Source organism: Agelaius phoeniceus, chromosome 11 (genome assembly GCF_051311805.1).
Source record: "Agelaius phoeniceus isolate bAgePho1 chromosome 11, bAgePho1.hap1, whole genome shotgun sequence".
Classification (NCBI taxonomy): Eukaryota; Metazoa; Chordata; class Aves; order Passeriformes; family Icteridae; genus Agelaius; species Agelaius phoeniceus.
Window position 1 is genome coordinate 9,039,107 of NC_135275.1, and position 24,356 is coordinate 9,063,462.

General features: G+C 62.1%; 1 protein-coding gene across 3 annotated transcripts; it reads left to right on the forward strand.

Moving 5' to 3' along the window:
• Positions 1-503: 503 nt before the first annotated feature.
• SEMA3F (semaphorin 3F) lies at positions 504-24,183 on the forward strand. 3 transcript variants are annotated; one of them, XM_077184656.1, is made up of 19 exons: positions 504-670; positions 3,850-4,011; positions 12,709-12,869; positions 13,023-13,085; positions 13,508-13,627; positions 15,546-15,626; positions 17,627-17,720; positions 18,041-18,160; positions 19,175-19,314; positions 19,404-19,518; positions 19,705-19,774; positions 19,882-20,026; positions 20,142-20,364; positions 21,159-21,247; positions 21,584-21,625; positions 21,780-21,937; positions 22,013-22,080; positions 22,601-22,734; positions 22,912-24,183. In XM_077184656.1, exons 2-19 carry the CDS (start codon positions 3,900-3,902, stop codon positions 23,323-23,325), a joined length of 2,349 nt encoding a protein of 782 aa, XP_077040771.1. In that variant the 5' UTR covers positions 504-670; positions 3,850-3,899; the 3' UTR covers positions 23,326-24,183. The 3 variants fall into 3 exon arrangements, with proteins under 3 accessions (XP_077040771.1, XP_077040770.1, XP_054495899.1); XM_077184655.1 differs by lacking the exon at positions 504-670 and adding an exon at positions 786-947; XM_054639924.2 differs by lacking the exons at positions 504-670; positions 15,546-15,626 and adding an exon at positions 788-947 and having other exon boundaries at positions 22,912-24,179.
• The last annotated feature ends 173 nt before the right edge of the window (positions 24,184-24,356 follow it).

Here is a 24,356-nt window from a genome sequence, read left to right on the forward strand (position 1 = left end):
GAGCAGGGGAACTGAGACACACGCCTGGCACTTGGGGGACTCCAAGGTGTCCCCTTCAGGCAGGAAGGACCAGAGCAGAGCTACAGAGCTCAGCTGCACAGCACCTGCCCGTCATTGCCTTGGGTGTGCGGGGAGGACGGTGCTGGGCAGGGATCGCCAGTGCCAGCCCGGGAGGGAACGGTCCCAGGAAGGGATACCCAGGAGCCAGCAGGTCCTGGATGCCAGGCACGGGTACTGAGCAGGCTCTAGGGCTGCGGGATGCCGTGCAACCAGAGCGGGCAGGGGTGACCCGCCTGCCCCGGGCTGAGGGCTGGGGTCACCCGTGGGGTTACCCGGAGTGGGGGCGGCAGAATGGGCGAGGTGGGGCTAGGGACGGCGCCACACTCCCCGCATTTGGAGATGCCGTGTCTGGGAGACGGTTTTGGTTTCTCAGCGGAGCCGGAGCTCTCACAAAGCCGCCGACTCGCCGGGGCTCGGCTCCCCGCAGACCCCGCCGCCCCGGGCCGCCCCCCGCCGCGGCAGACAAAGGAGGGACGGCACTTATTTATCCGCCTCCTTCCCGGGACCGGCGGGAGGCTGCTGGGCTGCGGAGGTGCGGCGAGGCACCGGCGGGCGGGCAGGGCGCGGCGGGGCACCGCCTGCACCCCGCAACAAAGGGCCGGAGCAGGAGGTGAGCGGCGGGGGCGGCGCCGGGGCTCGAACCTGCGGCCCGGGGCGGTGGGAGGGGCCGGGGGAGGGCCGTGCGAGGGACGCCCCCCGCGGCGGGCCCAGAACGGGGCCCAGTGGGGGCCGGCCCCGCCCGGTGCCCGCCCCGCCCCGCCCGGCGCTCACGGGCCGGGGCCGCGGCGGCAGTGCGGCCGAGAGATGGCGGGGGGCCGCGGGACCCCGGCGCGGCGCTGAGCCCCGCGCCCTCCCCAGCGCCCGGCCGCCCCGGGACCCCCGCGGAGGTAAGAGCGGCGGCGGAGCGGATGCCCGGCGCGGGGGGCGCCCCGGGAAAACTTTCCGCCGCTCGGAACTCGCGCGTGTGGGTCCCCCCCGCCGCGCGCTGCCGGTGAAGCGGGCAGGTGGGGCTCGGGCTGCTGCCGGCGGTGCGGTGCCGGGACCCCAGCCCCGAGCCGGCGGCGGCGCCGGGTGCGCTGGGGACCCCCGCTCCCCGCCTCGTAGCGGGGTTATACCGAGGCGGGGGGACCCTGCCGGTCCCCCTGCTCCCGGGAGCCGCGGCCGGGCGGGCGTGCCCCGGTCCCGCTCGGGGCGGGAGGACTGTCGCAGGGGACGGGGGCTGGTGGGGAGCCCCCGGGGCACGGGGCTTGCGGCAGGGCTCGGCGGCGAGCGGGTGCCCGGGGAGGGGGTGCCGGCGGAGACACACACACCGGAGAACGCCCGGCAGCCGGAGCGGGCTGGGCTGGCGGAGCCCGCCCCGGTGGGACGCCGAGCCCCGGCAGGAGCCCGCGCCCCGGCGCGCTGGGGCTGCGCGGAGGGCGCCCGGGCGGGGGGCGCAGGGGACAGCCGGCGCTCCCTGGGGACAGGCCAGGCGTGCCAGAGCGCAAAGTTGTGCAAAGTTATTTCCCGTGTGCGCGGGGCCGCGCTGGGCATTTAGCGTTATTGTATTATGTTATGTTATTTTTTTCCCCCCTATTTTCCCCCCCTTCCCACTGATGGCATCGCGCGCCGTGGCCGGAGGTGGGCCAGGCTCCCCTCCCGCTGCCTGTCCTGCCTCTACTGCTTTTCCCTCCCAAAATGTTTCCTGCTCTCTCCCGAGGCCACGGGGAGCAGGCGTGCAGGCAGCCCCTACCCCTGGGTCCCCCCGGGCTTCTCCCGAGGCATCCGCTCAGCCCTCTTCGGGGCTTCGATCCGCAAAAGGAGTCCCTGTTCCAGACGAGAAAACCTTTCCCTAATTGCTTGGGCTCGGCGGCGCTGGGCTGACCAGCCTGGGGAAGGGGGGATAAAGCCGAGTGGGATTTTGATCTTCCTGCGGCAGCACAAGCAATGGCCAAACTTTAATTGCTAAAAAACTCCTCCGAGCCCAGACAGCCCGGGGGCTGGAGGGCAGGAATGTGGCCGCTCTCCCCTGGAGTTCTCCGTTTCCCCCGAGTGCAGATGACCCTGGAAATGGACATTTCCTGGCCAAGGTGCACTCCAGCGGCCCGTTTCCCTTTTTTGCTTCCTTGGAATTTGCCTTTCCCAGCCGGGTCTGTGTGCCCCCCACTCACCGCCGGCCCTTTCCCCTCTCCTCGCCCTGCGCTCGCTGCGCTCCCCTCCTCTCCCTCTTTTCCTTTGTTTGCCATCTCGCTCCCTGTCTCTGACGCGTACGCCGCTCCATCCAAATGCAATAGTAGGATTTGCCAGAATTATTTCCTAAAGCTGCCGGGGAGAGGGGGGAGGTTTGGATGGAGGGGGGTTATTTAACTGCAACCAACTGGAGTTTTGGCTGGTGGAGGAAATGGGGGTGCAGGCTGTCCCGGCCTGGCGCTGATGGGAAGGGCAGAGCCTGGGAATGGGTGGGAGAAGAGGGAAGGCAGCCTGAAAAGGGACCGAATACCAGTACAATGGAGCAGAGCTGGGTGTGCTCAGGGACAGAGGAGCAAATTGAAATATTTATTCATCCCAAAGGCAAGAAGGAGAAAAAAAATACACAGCCCCAGGGAGCAGCGGTGCCACCGCACTCGGGGTCTTGCCCTGCTGCTGGTGACAGTGCTGCTGCCCTTGCCCTGCTGGGGGCTGGCGGTGTGGCTGCTGTGCACTGCAGGAGAGGCCAGCCAGACCACCCGGGTGGGGTGTGGGATTGCTCCCCTTGCAGCTCAGCATCTCTCTCAGGGGCGCCCCAAAGGGTTCCCAGCCATCCGTCCAGCTCTTTGGGTGTGCCTGTCCCCTGCGGGGCTCTGTGGAGGCAGCTGGCAGGGCCCTGGAGGGCACGGCTTCACTGGGGTGTCACGGTGGGGACCCCTGTTCCCACAGAGCTGCCCCCCTTTGGCTGGGCTGGCTGGATGCTCCCCACATGCCTGAGCCCAGCTGGGTGCTGGGGCACGGTGCATCCCACCCCGGCATGCAGCTCCCTGGGGACACCAGGGGCTTCCCACCACCCAAATCCTGCCTGAGGTGCCCTGCACTCCCCCAGGAGGGTGCTGCCTCGGGAGAGGGGCCTGACCCAGGGGATGTCCAGGAGGGGCCGTGGGGTGCATGGGGGGCACCGTGCCCCGTGCCGGGGTGCGTGTGTGGCTTGCTGGAGGCAGCTTGGTGGACTCCGCTCAGTGCCGGAGCCCCAGGGAGTCCAGCTGCCTGGCACACAGGCAGGGCTTTTTTTTTTTTCCCTCTTCTTTTTCTTCCTCTTTTATTTATGAAAAAAAAATCCTTTTTTTTTTTTTTTTTTTGTACGTTCTTGGAATAATGAAGTCCAGATTTCCTTCATGTTGGAAAGATTTGATCCCAGCTCTGCTTGCTGTGGCTTTGCTGGGGGCTGGGAGGAGAGGTGGGGAGGCAAGGGCTGGCAGTGGGACCCCTTTGGGTGCTGGGGCAGGGAAAGCCAGCCCAGTGGGGGGCTGGGGATGCTGCAGCTGAGGGGGGGAGTGAGGAGGGATGGAGGCATGCTCCTCACCTGGCCAGCTGGGGTGGAGGAGGGTGCTGCAGCAGCTCTTGCCGTGCTTGCCTCGCCCCGCGTGCTCACCAGGGAGGTGAGGCTGTGGCCCCCCCATTTGTGCAGTCTGCAGAGCGGGGTTCAGCCTCCCAGGCTGGCCTCCACTCCTCCCCGGAGGATGCTGCGGGTGATGGAGAGCGGGATGTGGGGCTTGTACCCCTCGGGGGGTGGTGGGTGCAGTGAACTGACCTCCCTCCCACGTGTGCCCTCCTTGGCAGGCTCGGCTCCCCCAGGCTGCCCTCGGTGTCGGCGCCCAGGCGTGCCCACCATGCCCGTGGTCGGAGTCCTGCTCTGGGCCACCCTGCTGACTCTGGGCTGGCGGGCTGCCCATCCCAAAGACCACGGCTTCGCTACCCCCAGGGTGCAGCTCTCCTTCAAAGGTAAGGGTCTGGTTGTTGGACTGGGGGGCAGGGTGGGACCCCAAGGTGGAGGAAACCACAGGCACCCCAGTACAGGCTCCTTCTCCTCCTCCTCCTCTTCCTCCTCGTTTGGGGGGCACCAGCAATCTGCACCCTCAGAAATCTCTACGAGGATCCATATTCAGGTGTGGCTGAGCTCCCAATCTGCACCAGCACATGGTGCAGTCTTGGGGGGCTTGTAGCCTGCCTAGTCCCCCCAGTCTGCTCCCTGTTGTGGGTGGGTGGCTCCCTCCATCTGGCCGAGCTGGGTGCTGAGGTGCAGCAGCCCCCCCGGCAGCACCCCGGTTCCAGACAGCAGCTTGACGCCGCCCCGACCCCCCCAGCTGGTATTAACGCCTGGGAGCTGGCAGGGAGCCGGGAGAGGCAGCAGGGGAGGGTGCTGGGTGGGGGGAAGGGGCTTAACCCTTTCATTCCAGGGCTGCTTAGCCCACCCAGCCACTCCAGGAGCTGTGGGGGAACCCCTGGGTCAGCTTTGGGGTGCACATTGGCAGAGGGGTTTGTCTTGAGCTCCTGTTTTGAGGTTGCTGAGCAGGGCAGGCTGAGGCTGATGAGGCAGGTCCCAGGGCTGCAAACCTTGAGGAGAGGAATGGAAATTGTTCCTGCTGGGGGCTTGCCTGCTTGGATGTGTGTCAGGAGGTGACAGACACGAGGAGTCTCATGTCTGCCTCCCCTTGAGGTTTGTGGGAGAGCTGGGGCTGTGCTGCCTGTGCCCTTCCTTTGCTGTCCCACTGTGCCTTTGCCCTCTGGTCACCTACTGAAGGTGTGAGCCCAGGGATGTGGTGGCAGAACTGATGGTGAGCACAGCAGAGCCAGGCAGGAGGGGCCAAGGGGCTGACAGCAAATGCAGTGAAGCAGCAATAGCCATGGGTGTTACAGGCTGGTCTTGACAGAAAAAATGGCTGGTATGAAGAGTCTGGGGACAAGTCCAGGCTGGAAAGCAGTGAGCAAGTTCCTCCCCAGAGGCAGGCGCCACTTTCTTCTCCAAGCAGTGTTTTTGGAGGGTTTTGGGGGCTGCTGGGGCACTTTAGCTGCTGTACAGATGCTTCTCCACCTCAGCTTAAAACACCTCCTCCTCACAGCTGTGGGGAGGGGAGGCTCCCGCAGTCCCAGCTGGACCTGGTGCCCACTGCCACGGTGTGCTCCAGGAGTGAGATTAATTCTGGATAGGCATGGTTAAGCTTGCTGTGCCACAAGTTAGGGGCTGGTTTGGGGTTGGTTTTTTTCAGCCCCAGCTGGTTGGAGCAATGGTTCCTGGCTGTGCTCAGGATCTCCAGTCCTTCTCCCTCCTGCCTGAGGTGGTGTGGCAGGGCTCCCCCTGCTCTCACTGCCTAGAGGGTGGATTTGTGGTGGGAGAAGGGCTGATGTGCACTGGCACATGGAGAAGAAATGCCACTGGTGTGCTGGATCCAAGCACACTGGGGTTGGCAAGGGGTGCCCTTCACCTCTTTCCTGCCTCTACTCTGAGAGGGGTGGCAGTGGTGGAGGATTCTCCCAGGGTTTTCCTCGAGGGCCAGCTGGGAGCCACACACCAAACTGCTGGTGAGCAGCTTCTTGAGTTGATCTTCTGCATACAGCCTCCCTGAAGCCAGAGAACCATGAGATATGGGGTGACAGTGGCACTTGGTGGATGGTCCAGCCCCTTCTCTTGCCTATAGAGGCAGGGATGATACCCAAATCTCCCAGTGCAGACACTGGGGTGGGGTGTGATGGGGCTGGGCTGGGGACATTGCTGTGGTGAATTGGGCTGGGCTCTGCTGCCAGGGATGGCTGTGCTGCCACAGGGGACCAGGGGCCGTTTGTGCACCCACAGCTGCTGGGTTGGGCTGCAGGTCTCTAGCACAGCATCCCTCTGGCAAAAGCATCCCAGTGCAGGGGGGTATCAGGGTGGCCTTGTGGCCAGGCTGCTGGGGAAGGAGCAGCCATGTCCCCAGGGGTGTCCCCCGGCGCCGTGGCCGGGTGGCTGTGCTGCCTGGAGCGCTGCCAGCCGCGGGAGCGTCTCTGGGTTTGTTTGCCTTCGCTGTTATCGCGCGCCAGGGGTTTGTTGCAGCTCCCCGGGGCCTGCGTCATCCTCCACGGAGCCCCGGCGTCTGAAAGCAGGAAAAAAATACAGCTGTAAAATACTGAAGTGATAGGAAAGGGGTGGGAGCTGATCTGCAGTGCCCTGGTGCAGGGTCAGTCCTCCCCCCATCCCGTCACCCCCGTGGTCTCTTTACGTCTGTCCTCCTCTCAAGGCTTTCCTGTCCGTGTGTCGGCAGGAGGAAGGTGACCAGCATGGAAAGAACAGTGCTGGGAGCGGCTCCGGCACAGCTCCCTTTTGCCAACAGCTCTTCCCAGATCCCAGCCCAGTGCTGGCCAGAAATAGGGTGGATATTTTTAATCATCTCCGTGCTAACAATCCACTCACTCCCCACACTGCTGTACACATCCTGTGGTCCCCTCTGCTCTGGGCCTTCCTCCGGGCTGGGGGCTCAGGCACCAGAGAGGCTGGCCCATTCCCCACGAGGATGCAGGAGGTGATGGTGATGATGGTGATTCATCCCTCCGTGTCCTGCTCCCTGTCCAGCGTGGGAAAAGCGTGCGGGAAGGAAGGGTGGGCTCTGGCCCCGCATCAGGGCGGGAAGCCCTCGAGGTCAGGGCTCTCCGTGGGGCTTCCAAACGGGAGCTGCTCCTGCAGCGAGGGAACGGCCCTGCTGGCACCTCTCGGAAAAGCTGTGGCTGAGCTCCAGCCGGGGGCAGCCCCGGCAGGGAGGGGTGGGGTGAGAGGCAGGGCAGTTCCTGCAGAGGGGAAAAAAATTACTTTAAAAAGAATGAATTGAGCGTGGAGTCTCCTCTGGGCTCCACTGCCAGCCCCCTGCGTGGCCTCGCTCCTGCCTGCCTCGTGCCTCAGTTTCCCCTCCCACCCCGCTGGCATCTCTGCTGGTGGCCAGGAGATACCGGCACGCTTGATCCGGGCCAGGGGGTGGCAGATGGCTGGAGAGGAGCCCGGACAGGGGACCATGTCCTGGGGGCCACCCAGGCGCCCTCCTAAGCTGCTGCAGCTGTGGGCACTGCTTGGTGACAGCAGGATGGGATAAACAGGGGGGTGTGAGCAGGGCCAAGGGCTTAGGGACAGCCAGTGCTGGGAATGTGCTGGGAACACTGGCACTGTTGGTCTCCACCCTGGCCTGAGTGCCCCATGCTGCTCCTCAGACCCCGTAAAGGTCAGGGGGATGCCACAGTCCCCTTTGCCGTGCCCGAAGGGGCGGGGACATGGGGCTGAACCCTGTGACCCCTAAGAGGATTTCCCTGGCTGGGACAGTGGGGGGCTGTGGCAGAGCCCCTCCACCCGCTGGGACCGGCTGCTGCTGGGGCTGAGCTCCCTGGCTCCGGCTGCGAAGCTCCATAAGCTCCTTAAACCCTCCCTCCCCCAAAAACCCTGCGCAATTTCAGCCCCCCCAAGCCTGTATCTAATAAGCTAGTTATCCCTCAAATTAACAATGCTCCTTATGGAACAGCATGGCCCTTCCCGGGGTCCTGGCAGGGGTGTTCTCCCCACCCCAGAGCTGCTCGGGCACAGAGCAAAGGGCCTGGAGCAGCCGCAGTTTCCACCCGGCACCGTGCCCTCCCCTCGGGGGCTGCGGAAAGAAATCACGTCCAAACATTAAACAAAAGAGCCCAAAGAGCAGTGGGTTGGGGCACCTCCGCTCAGCACTTTGCTTTTGGGGTGATTAAACTATTTTCTTCTGAAGCCAGGCTCTTTCCTGAAGGGGATTTCGTGCTGCTGGAGCATCCCCCGACCCAGCCAAGAGCCCAGTCTCCACTGCTCAGTGATGCTCGGTGGGGACGGGGTCCCCCTCGCAGCGCTGCTCCTTGGGGCACAGGCACACACCAGCGCTTGGGGCAGGCTGGCCCGGGGATGAATCAGCGGTTTCCGCTGAAAAAATGTGGGTTTTCTTTTTATTTTTTCAATTGTTTTTTGGCTTGCGCCCAAGAGGGCGGGCTGCGATGGCTGCGGGGAGCACCCGGCCGGCACCTCTTTCATCCCGAGGGATCTGAGCCGGGCGGCTGCAGCACCTGTCTGTCTGTCTGTCCTCTGCCGCGGGTGCCGGCACGGGGCGATGCTCCAGGGGGCTGGAGATGGCCGGGGCTGGAAGGCAGCAAGCGGGAGCAGGAGTTATTTCATCTCCCGAGCCCCTGCAAGGCAGCTTCGGTTTCCTCCCACCTGTGAATCGGTTAAATGGGAAAAGAGCTTGGCTGGGGGCCACGGAAACTCTCTTATTACATGTAATTAGCTTAATTACATCATAAATAACCCATCAAGGGGTAGCGGAGTGACGCTCAAACAAATAAGCAATTCTGCTTTCATCGGACGACCCACCCAGCTCTTTGATCAGCCCCAATAACAACAAATGCTTTAACCACGAGAGGGGACACATCCAGCCCCCTATCCCTCTCCCGGCATCGCTCCCCATCCTGCCCCTCTGACGCATACCCAAAAAGCTGCATCTCAAATTCTGAGTAGGGAAAAAAATTAGTAGGGAACATAATCAAAATTTGGGGCACGCTTTTAAATTTGTGGGATGAAACGCTGCAGGATGGAGATGGGATTTATCCCTGCTGTGCCAGGCTCCCTTGGGATCAGTGCCGGGCTTCTCCATCGGCATTTAAAGTGAATTCATTCTTCCCCATGCAAAGAAAGGGCTCCCGAAAGGCGCTGGCTCCGCCAGCCGGGGTGGGGGGGGTGGGAGTGCGGTTATTGAATATAAACACGCCGTGTAATTTACATGCTAATTATGTTGAATGCGCTACAAGCCCATAATTAGAATCTAATTAGGTGAGAGCGCCTGTAATTGGTTTTGGGGAATGCAGTGATGGTGCACCTGGGGAGGTGACCCGCGCGGGTTGTAATGGCATTAACTCTTCATGCGGGTGCCCTGGTGACGTTCGGGGGAGTCGGGAGGGTTTGGGGGACTGGGGTGGGGTGAGGAGTCCCACGGGTGCGCGGTTCATCGAGAACCCCCAAAATCTCCCTTTTGCTTTGGAGATCAGCGCCGGTCTCCGTGCCAGCGGGTGATGAATAGGGACCACTCACCCCTGCCCGACGGGGGCCAGTGCTGACAGCCAGCGATGGTGGACAGCTGCCGGAGCCGGGAATGCAGCCCGCAATGGGCATTGCAGGGGGAATTTGGCTTTGCAGAGCATGCAGCGGGGCGGTGGTGCCGCGGGCAAAGCAGAGCATCGCGCCTTGCTGCCAGCCCGGGGCTCCTGGCCGCCGGCATCACTCGAGGGCGCGGGGTAATTACAGCTCAGCGCCCGAGGACACGGAGCGATCGCGGGCAGGCGAGTCCCGGGGGGCTCGGTGGGGGCTCCGCGGAATGCTGTGAGGGAACGGTCCCCACGGAGGCCACCCTGGCTGTGATGCCGAGCGGCTCCTGGCTCCGGTGCTCGGCAATTAAAACAGGATTAGGCTCCCGGCCAGCCGGGGAAGCTCTGCCGGTGCTGGGATTGGCAATGGCGAAGCAGGAGGGAATTTGCTCGTTGGGGCGCATCGGCTGGGAGCGGGCTTCTCCAGCCCGGCCGGGGCCCCTGCCCCACTGCATCCCCAGGGACACGCCATGGCTGCGGGGCAGCTCTGGGGGCACAGGGACACTGTGGATTAGGCAGGGCGGTGGCGGTTTGGGAGGTCAGAGGTTGTGGCAGGGTCTTGGCTGCCCCACCATTGTGTTTGGAGAGGGCGTTCCGGGGCAGCGGGTCCGGCACCGCCCTGCTTCGGGAGCGCCCCTCTGATCGCTGGGCCGTGGGGACTCAATGGAGCCACCGGTGGGGGGCCAGGGCCCTTTGTGCTGCTGGCCCTGTCCCCTGCCAAGCCCTGGAGACGCCCATCCGAATGGATGTGGGATACTTAGGGCTGTCACTGACACGGAACCCTCCACCACCCAGTGTCCCGGTGCTCCAGGATCCCGGGGCTGTTGGTGCTGGTGTTCCCAGGCTTGGCAGGGATCACAGATGAGGGGCTGTCCTGGAATGGGGGTTCCTGGTCTCTGCCTGGTCCAGGTGTCTCTGTCCTGTGTGGGAAGCCTGGGCGTGCAGTTCCATCACTGGCAGCTGGGGACGAGCTCTTCTGCTTTGCCTGTGTCACTCAGTGCCAGAGCCACCCTGCCCTTCCCTGGCTCCCGAGCTCTGTGACACCAGCACCACACTGAGGGAGGCACCAGCACACGCCCAGAGTGTGGGACACACACCTGTACATACACACACCCAGAGTGTGGGGCACACACCTGCACACACACACACACACCTGTACACGCACACCTGTACACACACACACCCAGACCCAGAGTGTGGGGCACACACCTGTACACACACACACAGTGTGGGGCACACACCTGCACACACACACACAGAGTGTGGGGCACACACCTGTACACGCACACCTGTACACACACACAGAGTGTGGGGCACACACCTGTACACACACACACACACAGAGTGTGGGGCACACACCTGTACACACACACACACACAGAGTGTGGGGCACACACCTGTACACACACACACACTCGGTATGGGGCACACACCTCTACACACACACACAGTGTGGGGCACACACCTGTACACACACACACACACAGTGTGGGGCACACACCTGTACACACACACACACACAGAGTGTGGGGCACACACCTGTACACACACACACACAGTGTGGGGCACACACCTGTACACACACACACTCAGTATGGGGCACACACCTGTACACACACAATGTATGGGCCAGTGGGGCAGTTTCAGGCCAGAGGACAGGCAGGGAGCAGCCCCAGAGTGCCATGGCACAGTCAGGGACCAGCACAGGACAGGCTGGGGACACCATGGGTGGCATGTGAGCCAGCGCCAGCAACAGGGAGCATCTGGAGCCCAGATGGGGCAGGCAGGAGGAGGAGCCTGCCGTGGGTGGGTGAGCTGGCCCCCCATCCTTGGCACTGCTCCACTGCACCTCTGCCATGCTTCCCCTGCCTGCAGCCCAAATTCCAGCCCTTGCTCATGCCCACCGTGCTCATCCCGCCGTGCAGCCCTGGCAGGCAGGCAGGCCCCGAGCCCCCAGGCCAGGAGGGGTTCCTGTCACAGCCCATGACGCCGTTCCCACAGCCAGCCCCCACAGTTCCCACTCCATGTGTGTGCTCTGGCCTCACTGCCGCAGCTGAGCGCGTCCAGATCTGCACTGGGGCAGCACTGGGGACCATCAACAGCTGCCAGCTGTGGGACAGAGGGGCTGTCCTGGATGGGAGGGGACCCTGGGGGCGCCTGTGGGACTTTCCAGTCCCTTGTGCAGCTGGGAGGTCAGGGGATCTGCAGGCACTTGGCCTCGTGCTGGGAATGGAAGCTGGCTGCTGGAGCCCTGCCCGGTGCTGCCTGGGAGCCAGGGTGATGCTTCCTGATGCTGACCTGCAGGACCCTGCTCTGCTCCTCCCCAGGAAGGGTCCCCAGAGCTGCTCCTGGTGCCTCCTGGGACACGCTCCACAGGCTGAGGGTGCTCATTGGATCAGTGTATCAGGGATGTGGCACCCGATGGCTGCTGGTGGCATCCAAAGAGGATGACAACGCCAAAGAGTATGGCATCGGGGGCAGATGGCATCCCATGAGGGTGACATCCAATGGCTGAGGATGGCATCTGATTGTTGTGGCATCCAAAGAGGGTGACATCTTTTAAAAACATGGTGTCTCCAAAGAGGTTGGCTTCAGAGGCTGATGGCATCACGTGGAGGTGGCATCCAATGGCTGTTGATGGCATCCTAAGAGAGCAGCACCTCCAAAAAGAAGCATATGGGGAAGATGACATCCCATGGGGATGGCATCTGATGGCTTGGAGTGGTATCCAAAGGGGTGACATCCAGGGCAGATGTCATCCCATGGAGGTGGCATCTGATATTTGGGGGTGGTATCCAAAGGGGGTGACACCTCCAAGGGGAGTGGCACCTCCAAAGAGCAGCATCTCCAAAGAGGTGGCCTCCAGGACAGATTGTATCCTGTTGGGGCAGGATGCTCTGTCTTTCTCGTGCCCTGGCCCCTGCTGCGTGGTTCTTGGCACTGGCCCACATCATCTGCAGCACTTCTGCCTTCCATCTGGCTGCCTCGTTGCACTTGTGAATATTCATGACCCTCATTATCCTCTTTCACTCCTTGCTCCCACACTTAGACTAAAAATAACTTTCCAAGGGGGGATGGGGTGTGCGGGGCGGGGGGAGGCTCATCACCTCCCCTGGAGCTGGTTCCCTGGGGTCCCAGCTCTCCCATCCTAGGAGCCAGAGGCTTGGCTGGAACATGGGGTCACAGTGCAGGAGGGGGATGATGCTGGAAATGTTGAGAGCTGTGGTCTCTGGGCTGAGGTGGCAGAGAGCTCTGGCCTCCTGCCCCATCTCAGTGGCATTCTCCACTCCCTGCCATGGGCTGCTGGATCTCCTGAGCCCGGGTTCTGATGATTTCTCTTCTGGCCACTCTTGGTTGTCACAGCTGGCTGTGAGCATCTCTGTCATTGTCCCTTGTCCCGCATAGAGGTGGCAGGATCATGGTGTTCATGGAGTGGAAAGTGGGCACCTCCTCTCACGGGCTGTCCTCCAGACTTGGACTCGGGGATGACACTGGGGTCCCTGGGGTACTGACACCTTCCCCTTTCCCCTGTAGAGCTGAAGGCCACGGGCACAGCACACTTCTTCAACTTCCTCCTCAACTCCAGCGACTACCGCATCCTGCTGAAGGATGAGGACCACGACCGCATGTACGTGGGCAGCAAGGACTACGTCCTGTCGCTGGACCTGCACGACATCAACCGCGAGCCCCTCATCGTAAGGGCAGGGCAGGGCAGGGGCAGCAGGTGGAAGGGGGTAATGGGGCACTTTGGGGACCTTTTGGGTGCCAGGGCAGGAGCTCGATGGGCATAACTGGTGCTGGTGGGGCCAGGTGGGAGTCCTGGTCTCCCTGGGTTGGTGTTTCCACAGATCCACTGGCCCGCGTCCCAGCAGAGGATTGAGGAGTGCATCCTGTCAGGCAAGAACAGCAATGTGAGTAACCACCATGAACCCCTTTCTGGTAGTGGAGTGGGGCTGGTGCCTGGCACTGGAGTGAGATTCATGTCCCTGTATCCTACTCTGGAAAAGCCCCCACCCTAGCATGTACAGCTATGTCGAGATGGGGTGGCACTCTGGGGTGTTGCAGTGTCCTGTCACCCATTCTGTTCCAGCCAGGCAGGTCCTGGAGAGCTTTCTGGTCAAGTCGAGGCCAAACTCCCCGTGCTGCTTCCTCCTACCAGCCAGGGCTGAGCCCTCTGGCTTGCCAGCTTGTGGTCCATGCCAGCCTCTGATCCATGCTGTCCCGTGCCACGTGCCATCCAATGACCTGTTCCATCCCATGCCCACACCAACACAGCCCCACAGCAATCTACAGCCCCCGTGCTTGAATTGATGTGTCCTCCTCTGCTTCCCAGGGGGAGTGCGGCAACTTCATCCGCCTGATCCAGCCCTGGAACCGGACACACCTCTACGTGTGCGGCACCGGCGCCTACAACCCCATCTGTGCCTTCGTCAACCGCGGGCGCAAAGCCCAGGTGAGGGGTGGGAGGGATGGGCTGCTGAGCTGGGGTCTGGCACAGGGGTGCTGAGCTGCTGTGTGGCACGGGGGTGCTGAGCTGCTGTGTGGCACAGGGGTGCTGAGCTGCTGTGTGGCACGGGGGTGCTGAGCTGCTGTGTGGCACCAGGGTGCTGAGCTGCTGTGTGGCACAGGGGTGCTGAGCTGCTGTGTGGCACCAGGGTGCTGAGCTGCTGTGTGGCACAGGGGTTCTGAGCTGCTGGCTGGCACAGGGGTGCTGGGCTGCTGTGTGGCACAGGGGTGCTGAGCTGCTGTGTGGCACGGGGGTGCTGAGCTGCTGGCTGGCACGGGGGTGCTGAGCTGCTGTGTGGCACCAGGGTGCTGAGCTGCTGTGTGGCACAGGGGTTCTGAGCTGCTGTGTGGCACCGGGGTGCTGAGCTGCTGGCTGGCATGGGGGTTCTGGGCTGCTGTGTGGCACAGGGGTGCTGAGCTGCTGTGTGGCACAGGGGTGCTGAGCTGCTGTGTGGCACCGGGGTGCTGAGCTGCTGTGTGGCACAGGGGTGCTGAGCTGCTGTGTGGCACCGGGGTGCTGGGCTGCTGTGTGGCACGGGGGTGCTGGGCTGCTGTGTGGCACGGGGGTGCTGGGCTGCTGTGTGGCACCGGGGTGCTGGCACAGCCACCAGGGGACTGCAGTGGGGTGGGTGCTTGGCTCAGCTCTGCTGGCTGCTGGGGGAGGTGAAGGTTGTGGGCGAGGGCAGTCTGGGTGTGACCATGGCTAACAGTGTTGCGCTGCTGAGAGGGGCCAAGCCATCTCCACAGACCAAGGACTTCTCTTAATGCTGGAACTTGGCTGTACTCTGATGGCAGCCTCCGCACAACGTGCCCTCCCACCCTGCTGGCTGCAGCCACTGCTGGATCTCCACTGGGACGAGGGACATGTCAACCCAGCTTCCCACTTGAAAGGCTGCCAGGCTCCTGAGCCCCTCACCATAGATTCCAAGGATGCCAGCACCAGTGCTGCACAGGGAGAACCGTGCAGGGATTGTGCCAGCTCGTGTGGCCATGTCAGGAACATCCCCGGATGGATGTCACCCAGCACCAAGGACCACAATGTGCAGTGAGAGGGTGGCATCAGAGCTGCATGCCACCAGGCAGGAGGTGTGGCAGACAGAGGAGCATTTTCAGGACAGCCTTGGGAGGGAGCTGATCTCTGCAAGTAGCAGCACGAGAATCCCAGGGGTCCCATGCCCTGTGAGGTGTCTGTCCCCTCTGCGCCGGAGTGACAGGTCCCAGGCTGTGTCTTCTCTTGAGGCTGGAGAGGGAGTCAGCAGCCCAAACTGATGGAGGATCACGGCGCTGGATGTGAAAGACAGGCATCTGCCTCAGAGCTCCCAAACCTTGCATGGGCTCTGAGAGAGGGGGATGCTGCTCAGACATCCCAAATTGGGATTGGATTGGGACTGAACTGGGGAGTGGCAGCATATGAGGAGGACCTAGGGTGCCAGTGCAGTTGAGGACAGCAGAGTCAGTGTTGGCCAGCAGAGTCAGTGGCAGTGTGGAAGTGTTCAGTGACCCCATGAGGCTGATAGCTTTGATGCTGAGGCATTGCTCATCAACACAGGAGGAACAAGGTGGCAGGTGCCATTTATGAGCCCCCAGGTGTGAGCCCAGCCTGGCTGGCTGTGGGCAACCATCTCTCCACTCTCTCCTACCCCATGCTAAGGGCACCCCAGTTCTCTGGGAGAGAGCAGGATCCATCCTGGAGAAGCTCCTGCTGGAGGCCAGCCCAGCCTGGAGCATGAAGGAGCCCAGGGGGACAGCAGTGCTGCTGCTCAATGGGCATCCATCACCCCATCTCTTGGGGTCCCCTGCTCACCCCTGCCCTGGGGGTCCTTCCCCTGCTGGTGCTAACTCTCTGCCCTGCTCCTTTTCCCCAGGGGTTCCCGCCGAGCCAGCCGGGAGGCCGGGAAAGCAGCTCCACCGACAGCCCCCTCAGCCCGAGACCAGCACAGAGCAAGGTGGGAACGGGTCTGGGAGCCCGCCTGGCACAGGGGCACGCCAGAGCCGCGGGCTCCTCCTCCCACTGGCATGCTTTGACCCTGGGCATGGCCGGGCGCCACCCCCTTCCCTCCCAGCACAGCATCTCCCGGCCCCGGCCTGGCGGCGGCTCTCCTTCTCTCACTAACTCCTTCCTCCCAGCCCATGTAGGATGCCCCCGTGGGGGACACTGTCAGGGATGGTGGCTCTCCACCCACCTCTGGCTTCGCCTACTCCAGGCTTGCTGTGTCCCTTGGAAGTGGGACCGTGTGTCGGCAGAGCCACGGGGCTTGGAATGATTCAGGGGAGGATGCCCAAGTCATGTGCAGAAGGTGTTTGGGTAGGGCCTACAGAAACATTACTAAGAGCTGCTTCACCTTGCCCCAAGAGGGGCTTAGGTCATCCTGGCAGTCAAGGGCACTCAGGGAGGTGACAGCATCCCGGCTCCTGGGAGCACCCAGTGTGCAGCCCACCCTGACAGTGTCACCCCCAGCCTCTCCCCTCCGGACTAACATGGGTCAGTGCATGGGCTGGGGAGCATGGAGGACATGGGCACCCTGGTGCAGCCTGGGGCTCCCCCAGCTCCTCAGGTGGCTGGGGGCAAAGGGTGATGCTTGGCAGTGAGCATCTCCCAGACTGGGCAGCCCCTGCTGCCATTTTCCCCAGTGCCAGCTGGGAAAAGGCCATTGCCATTTAGCCCCCTCAGGTCACCCCTGCTGGGCAGAGGGTGTGTGTCCCAGCAGGAGCTCCCTGGGGCTGCCAGCATGTGCTTCCTGGCAGCTCTGGTGCATTTCAAGGTGTGTTAGCTGATCAGCAGTACCAGCCCCACAATGGCTCCTGTGTTGCCTGACCGGGAGGGTGGGATGGTGCAGCCAGTACCAGGGCTGTGCTGGAGAGAGAGAGGTTGTCCATGTGAGGTGTTTGCCCACTTCAGGAGCAGGGCCAGCGTTGTGCAGAGGCGTTTGTGATGGTGATGGTGGCACAGTCAGCACAGTGCAGTGATGCAGATGGTGAAACGTGGCTGTGCCCATCTCTGGGCCTGGGTGCCCCAGGAGGAGCTGGTGTGAGCAAACCTTCCAGTGGGAGATGCCCACGGTGGGATCCCAGCTCCCCATCCTCTCTTGTTCTTCCCAGAGCCTGGGCTCCACCAGGACCCTGCTGGCCTCTCAGTGGAGGGTGGCTGTCACCATGTCTATCACCCATGTGCCAAAGCCAGGGCACAGGGCCAGTGGGCATCTGCCCAATTTGGTTGCTTAAGGTCCCTGCCCAGGCTCCCCATGGGTGCTCTGTGCTCCTGCTTTGTCCCAGCTGAAGGTGGTCCCTCTGCCAGGGTGAGGAGTGACCTGGCTGGGCCAGCCTGTCCCTGTGTGCCCCCAGCCAGCCCTGGCAGAGGGTTTTGGATGTGCCTCCAGAGGCAGCGTGGGTCTCACTCCTGGCTGGGAATGTGTGATGGTGCCAGGGATGGCCACGGGAAGGCAGAAGCGACAGTAGGGAGGCATCCCATGGAGCAGACATATCATCTCACCACGTGAAGAAAAGCACTGGAAAATGGCCCCTGGCGAGAGAAGTGCAGTGGGTCCCGCAGCCAAGCTGTGCTGAGCTGTGCTGCAGGCCAGACCCTGCCTGCTGAAGCTGCTGGAACTCTGTGACCTTGCTGGGCAAGCGGCAATGTGCAGCACAGCCAGCTGGAGTGAAGAGGCAAGGGATGTTTTTCCAGACCTGGGGGATGGATGCCCCACTTCAGCCTGATGGCTCAGCCAAGTCTCCAAGTGGTGAAGGGCATGGAGAAGAACCCAGCACCTTGGAGGAGTTGCTCACAGGAGCTTCAGCTTCTTGGGAGACCTACAGACACCTTCCACATCTGTCCTCGCTGCTGTGCACCGTCCTGGAGGAGGCTGCCTCTCCTGGGGGGCTCTGGGAGCTGTCACATGAGTGGAGGGATGAAAGTCTAACCAGCTGCTCTATTTGCTTCCTTCTCCAGGATTATATCTTCTACCTGGAGCCAGACAAGCTGGAGTCGGGCAAGGGGAAATGTTCCTACGACCCCAAAGTAGACACTGTCTCTGCATTAATAAGTGAGTCCTGTGGCTCCCTGGAGCCAGTGCTTCCTGCTCTGGGCAGAGGGAATATGCAGGCGGGATGGAACAGCTGCTCCCACCAGGAGCAGGGTTCCTGCTCCACCACCCCTGCCTGCCTCAGCTGGCCAGGCACCTGGCCCAGCAGAGGAGGGGATTGTGGTTACAGACCAGTGCCAACCTCCAGAACTCTCTGGGATGGTCACAGGCAGTGGCTCTTGGTTGCCTGGCAGCTACTGGCCAGGTCTGGGGCTGGCAATTGAAGAAGGTGGGTGGATGGGATGAGGTGGGGATTCCTGGCTGACCTCTGCCCTCTGCAGATGAAGAGCTTTATGCTGGTGTGTACATCGACTTCATGGGCACGGATGCAGCCATCTTCCGCACCATGGGCAAGCAGACAGCCATGAGGACAGACCAGTACAACTCCCGCTGGCTCAACGGTGAGTGCAGGTGACACTGGCCCAGGTGCCCTGGGGACCTCAGGGCTCCAGGCCTAGAGATGAGACCTGTCATGTGGGACTGACTCCTTCTCCAGAACAGACAGCAGCCAGCATGGGCGGGTGGGGGATGGATGGATGGATGGATGAATTGATCATGGGTGGGTTGGTGGATTGATGATGGATAGATGAATTGATGATGGATAGATGGATGATAAATGAATTGTACATGGATGGGTGGACTGATGATGGATAGATGGATTGGTGGATGGATGGATGGATGAATTGATCATGGATGGGTGGGTTGATGATGGATGGATGGATGGATGGATGGATGGATGGATGGATGGATGGATGGATGGGCGGGAAGGCACAAGAGCAGGGATAGCTGTGTGGGGCAGTGACAGACATGCCTGGAGCTTTGCTGGGTGGAGGGAGCAGACTGGTGAGAGATGGGGCTGGCCCTGTCAGTGTCAGTGCATGGGTTTGTGCAGCGCTGAGATGTCACCCGTGTCGCCTGCAGTCAGTGACCCCGAACGTTCATTCTGCCCCCTCGGAGCACCCCTGCCTGCGGGGCAGCAGCTGAGTAAACACAGCAGAGCAGATGGGATGATCCTGCCAGGCTGGGGAGCCAGCGGGGTGGTAACCTGAAGAGGGGGAGCTGTCAGCACAGGCCGGGCATGGGCTGATGGATGGCAGGGAGAAGCTTCCTGAGAAGCTTCCATGCTGTGTGGTTCCTTCCTGGAGAAGACTGGTTCCCACCACCTTGCTCATAGAGCTGATGTATCTCTTCAGCCTGTGGACCTCAGGAATGCTCCCAGGGGCCCCATAGATGCTTCAAGCCTCTCCTGGTGCGTTAGAGATCACAAGAGACACTCAGAGATGTAGCTCTCACTTTGTGACTGCTTTTCCAGGAGTGAGGTGATGCTTCAGCAGAGGGGGGCTCATCATTGTGCTATGGCATGGAGCAGGGGTGCCACTGGGCTGATGGTGCCATGCTGTGCTATGCCATTCCAGACCCAGCCTTTGTCCGTGCCCAGCTCATCCCTGACAGCAGCGAGAGGAATGATGACAAGCTCTACTTCTTCTTCCGAGAGAAGTCGGCTGATGCCCCGCTGAGCCCTGGGGTCTATTCCCGCATCGGGCGCATCTGCCTGGTAGGTGTAGCAGAGGAGAGGCAGGGAAGCAGGCCAGGAGGTGGGCAGGGGGAGAGGCAGGGCTCAGCACAGGGGCCTCACTGTTGCAGAATGACGACGGGGGCCACTGCTGCCTTGTGAACAAGTGGAGCACCTTCCTGAAGGCCCGGCTGGTCTGCTCTGTGCCGGGACCCGATGGAATTGAAACGCACTTCGATGAGCTCCGTGAGTGTGCCAGGAAAGGGATGGGAGCCTTCTCTACCCCTGCAGGCTTGGGGGGCACCCTGGGCAGAGCTGGGAACACCCCTGCTGCCCCCTGCCTCTTGCTCTTCCATGGGTAACTGCTCTGCCTGTACCCTGGTGTCCCTGCCTACCTTCCCTATGGTGACGCCTCCATCTTTCTGTCCCAAGAGGACGTCTTCATCCAGCAGACTCAAGACACCAAGAACCCTGTTATCTACGCTGTGTTCTCTGCTTCGGGGTGAGTGCTGACTCTCCTGGCCCAGTGCAGGAGAGGAGGGGGGTCTCAGCTGGGTGGCTGTCCTGTCAATGCCATGACAAAGGGTGGCAGCAGGTCCTTGCCCCCAGGTCAGTCTTCAAAGGCTCTGCTGTGTGTGTCTACTCAATGGCTGACATCCGCATGGTCTTCAATGGGCCCTTTGCCCACAAGGAGGGACCCAACTACCAGTGGATGCCCTACACAGGAAAGATGCCCTACCCCCGCCCAGGCACCGTAAGTACCGCCCAGGGACCACAGACAGGTGAGCCAGTGCCTGCCAGGCAGCCAGCACCCTCTGACCTGTGCTCGGGCACCACCTCACTGAGTCCCGGTGATGTTTGTGCCACAGTGCCCTGGGGGGACCTTCACCCCATCCATGAAGTCGACCAAGGACTACCCCGACGAGGTGATCAACTTCATGCGCGCGCACCCGCTGATGTTCCACGCCGTGTACCCCACGCACCGCCGGCCGCTGGTGCTGCGCACCAACGTCAACTACCGCTTCACCACCGTGGCTGTGGACCAGGTGGACGCGGCAGACGGGCGCTATGAGGTGCTTTTCCTGGGCACAGGTACCCACGCCGCGCACCGCGGGAACGCAGCATGCTCCGCCGCGGCCCCGGAGGGCACGGGCACCGCCAGGGCTGGCCAGAGCACGGTGCCCTCCATCGCTAGGGCGGGGTGCGGGGCTGAGAATGCCCCCCTGAGAGCCCTGCCCCTCCTCCAGGCTCTAGACTGGTCTTTCCCTGGCCCGATGCCATCCCACAGACCCTACTGTCCTGCCTGGTCCTTCCCTTAGCCCAGCTCCTCTCCCTGAAGCCGGTGATCCAGCATGATCTTCCCATCCTCGGGATTCTGCCGTGCAGCCTGGTGCCTGTTCCAGAGGCCTCATCATCCAGCCTTATCCTTTCCTGACTTTAGCACCCACCCATTCCTATTGCCCATGTTAAGCCTGTCATCATCCAGGCTTGCGCCTTTCCTGCCCAGTTGCCCATCCCAGAGGCACTGACATGCAGCCCTGTCCTTCCCAGACCTCAGTGCCCGTCCTAGGGCCACTGCCATCCAGGCCAGTGCTTCCCCTGCATCCCAGAGCACCCATGATCCATCCTGGTCCTTCTCTTGCCCTGGTGCATGTCTGCATGCTGCACTGGGCACTCTCTGGCACTCTGGTGGCACTCTCTAGACACAGCTGGTTACCTGAGCTGGCACACTCCAGACATAGCTAGCTGCCACAGGAGGAGAGAGATGGGGATGGGCCTGGGGGATCCTTCCTTTCCACAGGCCCAGCAGGGACACCCTTCACAGACAGGGAGGGCATGGGTGCCCAGGGTAGCACTGAGCACCTGGGCACTATGGTGTCTTGCAGATCGGGGCACCGTGCAGAAGGTCATTGTGCTCCCCCGGGATGACATGGAGACAGAGGAGCTCATGCTGGAGGAGATTGAAGTGTTCAAGGTAAGGGCTGGCATGTCCTCCACCCTCTGCTGAGTGTTCTTGACCCAGCCAACCAGCCCCTTGGGACACCATCCAGCCCCTTGAGTTACCAGTCACTCCCTGGGACAGCAGCCAGCCCCTTGGGACACCAGCCAGTCCCTTGGGATACTAACTACCTCTTGGCCAGCTCTGGAGGGACTCCAGGCTTTGGTCCTCCTGCTTGCTGCCCGCTCACATCTCCCCCTGCCTGCTCTGCCTGCTTCAGCTGCCTGTGGGGGGGTCTGGGGTGCCCACTCCAGGGCTGCAGCGTCAGTCCAAGCAGTCATCCCTCCATTCTTCATTCCTGCTCTCATCCAGGTGCCAGCCCCCATCAAGACGATGACCATCTCCTCCAAGAGGGTGAGTCATAGCAGAGGCTGGGTGGGCAGATCCCATCCTGGTCCCAGGGTGGCATTGCCCGGCATCACTACAGCACCTGAGCAAGGTGTTTGCAGGGGCCCTAATGTAGTGGGGATGAGGTAGGATCTCAGCCTGTCCTCCTTGTTCCCAACAGCAACAGCTGTATGTGTCCTCGGCCGTAGGCGTGACGCACCTGGCGCTGCACCGCTGTGACGTGTACGGGGAAGCCTGTGCTGACTGCTGCCTGGCCCGGGACCCCTACTGTGCCTGGGATGGCAGCGCCTGCACCCGCTACTCCGCCTCCTCCAAGAGGTACAGCATGGGCAGGGAGGGTAGGGAGGCACCCCCAACCACAGGCTGCCCCTCTCAGCTCCCGCTTCCCCGCAGGCGCAGCCGGCGGCAGGACGTGCGGCACGGCAACCCCATCCGGCAGTGCCGCGGCTACAACTCCAACGGTGAGCGGGGCTGGGGCAAGGCTCCAGCATGGGACACCTGGGAGGGGAGGCTGAGGGCACAGGGTGAGCTGGGGACACACAGGTTCCTTGGCGGGGGGATGGTTTTGTGGGTGGATGTAGGGGAAGATACATGGATGAATGGGTGAGTGGTGGATGAGTGGGTAGTTGTAGGGAGGAAGATGAACATTGATGAGTGGATACATTGGTAATGAGAATAAGCACAGATGAATGGGTTGTTTCATGGATGGGTGAACGGGATGGATGGATGGATACATTGAGAAGTAGGTTGAACATGGATGGATAGATGGATACACTGGGGATGGATGGATGGATGGATGGATGGATGGATGGATGGATGGATGGATGGATATGTTGGGGAGGAGATTGAACATACATGGATGGATGGATGGATGGATGGATGGATGGACGGATGGATGGACACCCACCCTTGGAGACAGAGGGGGCAGGGCAGAAGTGCAGTAGGGTGGGAGTGACCTGGCTGCCCATGGCCCCCCTGCAGCTAACAAGAACACGGTGGAGGCCGTGCAGTATGGGGTGGAGGGCAGCACAGCCTTCCTGGAGTGCCAGCCCCGCTCACCCCAGGCCAGCATCAAGTGGCTGCTGCAGAAGGACAACAGCGACCGGCGGAAGGAGGTAGGGCAGGGCAGGGCAGCGCTGGGGGCGCGGGGTGCTGGGTGCCAGCGCTGAGCCGTGCCCCCTGTGCCCCCAGCTGTGTGGGGTGCTGGGTGCCAGCGCTGAGCCGTGCCCCCTGTGCCCCCAGCTGTGTGGGGTGCTGGGTGCCAGTGCTGAGCCGTGCCCCCTGTGCCCCAGGTGCGCGTGGAGGGCCGGGTGCTGCGCACGGAGCAGGGCCTGCTGCTGCGTGCCCTGCAGCTCAGCGACAGCGGCCTCTACTCCTGCACTGCCACCGAGAACAACTTCAAGCACACGGTGACCAGGGTGCAGCTCCGCGTCCTCAGCAGCCGCGCCGTGCACACCGTGCTGGTCCAGGCAGAGACCCCGGTCCCCGGCCTGCCGGGTGCCCCCACTCCCCGCTACCAGGACCTGCTGCAGCTCCTCAGCCAGCCCGAAATGGGACTCCTGGACCAGTACTGCCAGGGCTACTGGAGGCACACGGCCGCCAGCCCCCCGCAGCCGCTGGCTGGCCTCAAAGCCAAGGAGCAGCAGGAGCAGAAGAAGCCTCGGAACCGCCGGAATCACCAGCCAGAGACCTATGGGCATACATGAAACCATCATCAGGGACTTTGCTAGCACAGTGGTCTATTTTTCCCCCCTTTTAATATTAAAAATATCTATAAATAAATATATATATATATATATATACATCCACGCACGCACACACACGCAGCCACACGCGCTCCCCCCTCCCACGAGAGGTGGTATTTATTTGTAGGCTGTACTTAGGCACTGGAGTGGTGCTGCCCCCACCTCCCTGCTCCAGGGAGGAGCAGGGACCCCTGGGGAGGAGCAGGGACCCCTGAGGTGGCTGCAGCCACCATCACTGTCTTCCCCCCTGCCAAGGACCCCCAGATCCTGTTGTGCAGGGGCCGTGGGTCATCACAGCCCCTCTCCCACACAGCTGGGACACCATGCTGGGGGATGGATGTCCTTGTGTGGGAGGGGAAGATGCCCTGTGGAGGGCAGGGTGTGAGGCAGTGCCAGACAAGGGCTGCCCACTGCAAGCTGGGCATGACCATCACAGTTTTGTGCCTCACAGGGTTTTCTCCACAGGGTTATGGAGGAGCAAGTGCTTTCTGTGGGGGAGCTGTAGACCACCAAGCAAGCTGAGGAGAAGGGGCAAGGGTACATGGCTCTGTCCCCTCCCTGGGGGCTTGGCAGGGGTGAGATGGGACCTCGAGGTGGGATCGAGGTGTCCAGGCAATAGTGGGGGCTTGGCCCCAGGGTCGTTGGATGGAGAAGGGAAGGAGAAGGGCCCACGCTGGTGTAAAACCTTGAGCAGCTGCTGGAGCTTGGTGACAGTGGCACCCAGAGGTGTTTGGGGCACCCAGCCCATCAGCCACCCTCTTTGGGCACCCCGGTGGGTGTGGAGGGCTGTAAATAGCTGTCCATGGGAACACAGGGGTGGCCAGGGCTCAGTGTCCCTGCTGCCAGGGGTACCCCCGAATAAACGCTGGCTCTGGGACAGACGCGGGCGCCTGGTGTGCTCTGTAGGGGATGGGCCTGGCCCCACCACGGCATCCCCTGAGCCCTGCCAGGGCTGCCCCTGGGGCTCTGGGTCACTGTGCTGGGGGCAGCAC

Coding starts and splice junctions, on each gene's coding strand:
- SEMA3F (XM_077184656.1), top strand. CDS start 3,900: ATGCCCGTGGTCGGAGTCCTGCTCTGGGCCACCCTGCTGACTCTGGGC. Junction 19,315..19,403: donor GCATCGGGCGCATCTGCCTG/GTAGGTGTAGCA, acceptor TCACTGTTGCAG/AATGACGACGGGGGCCACTG. Junction 19,519..19,704: donor AACGCACTTCGATGAGCTCC/GTGAGTGTGCCA, acceptor TTCTGTCCCAAG/AGGACGTCTTCATCCAGCAG.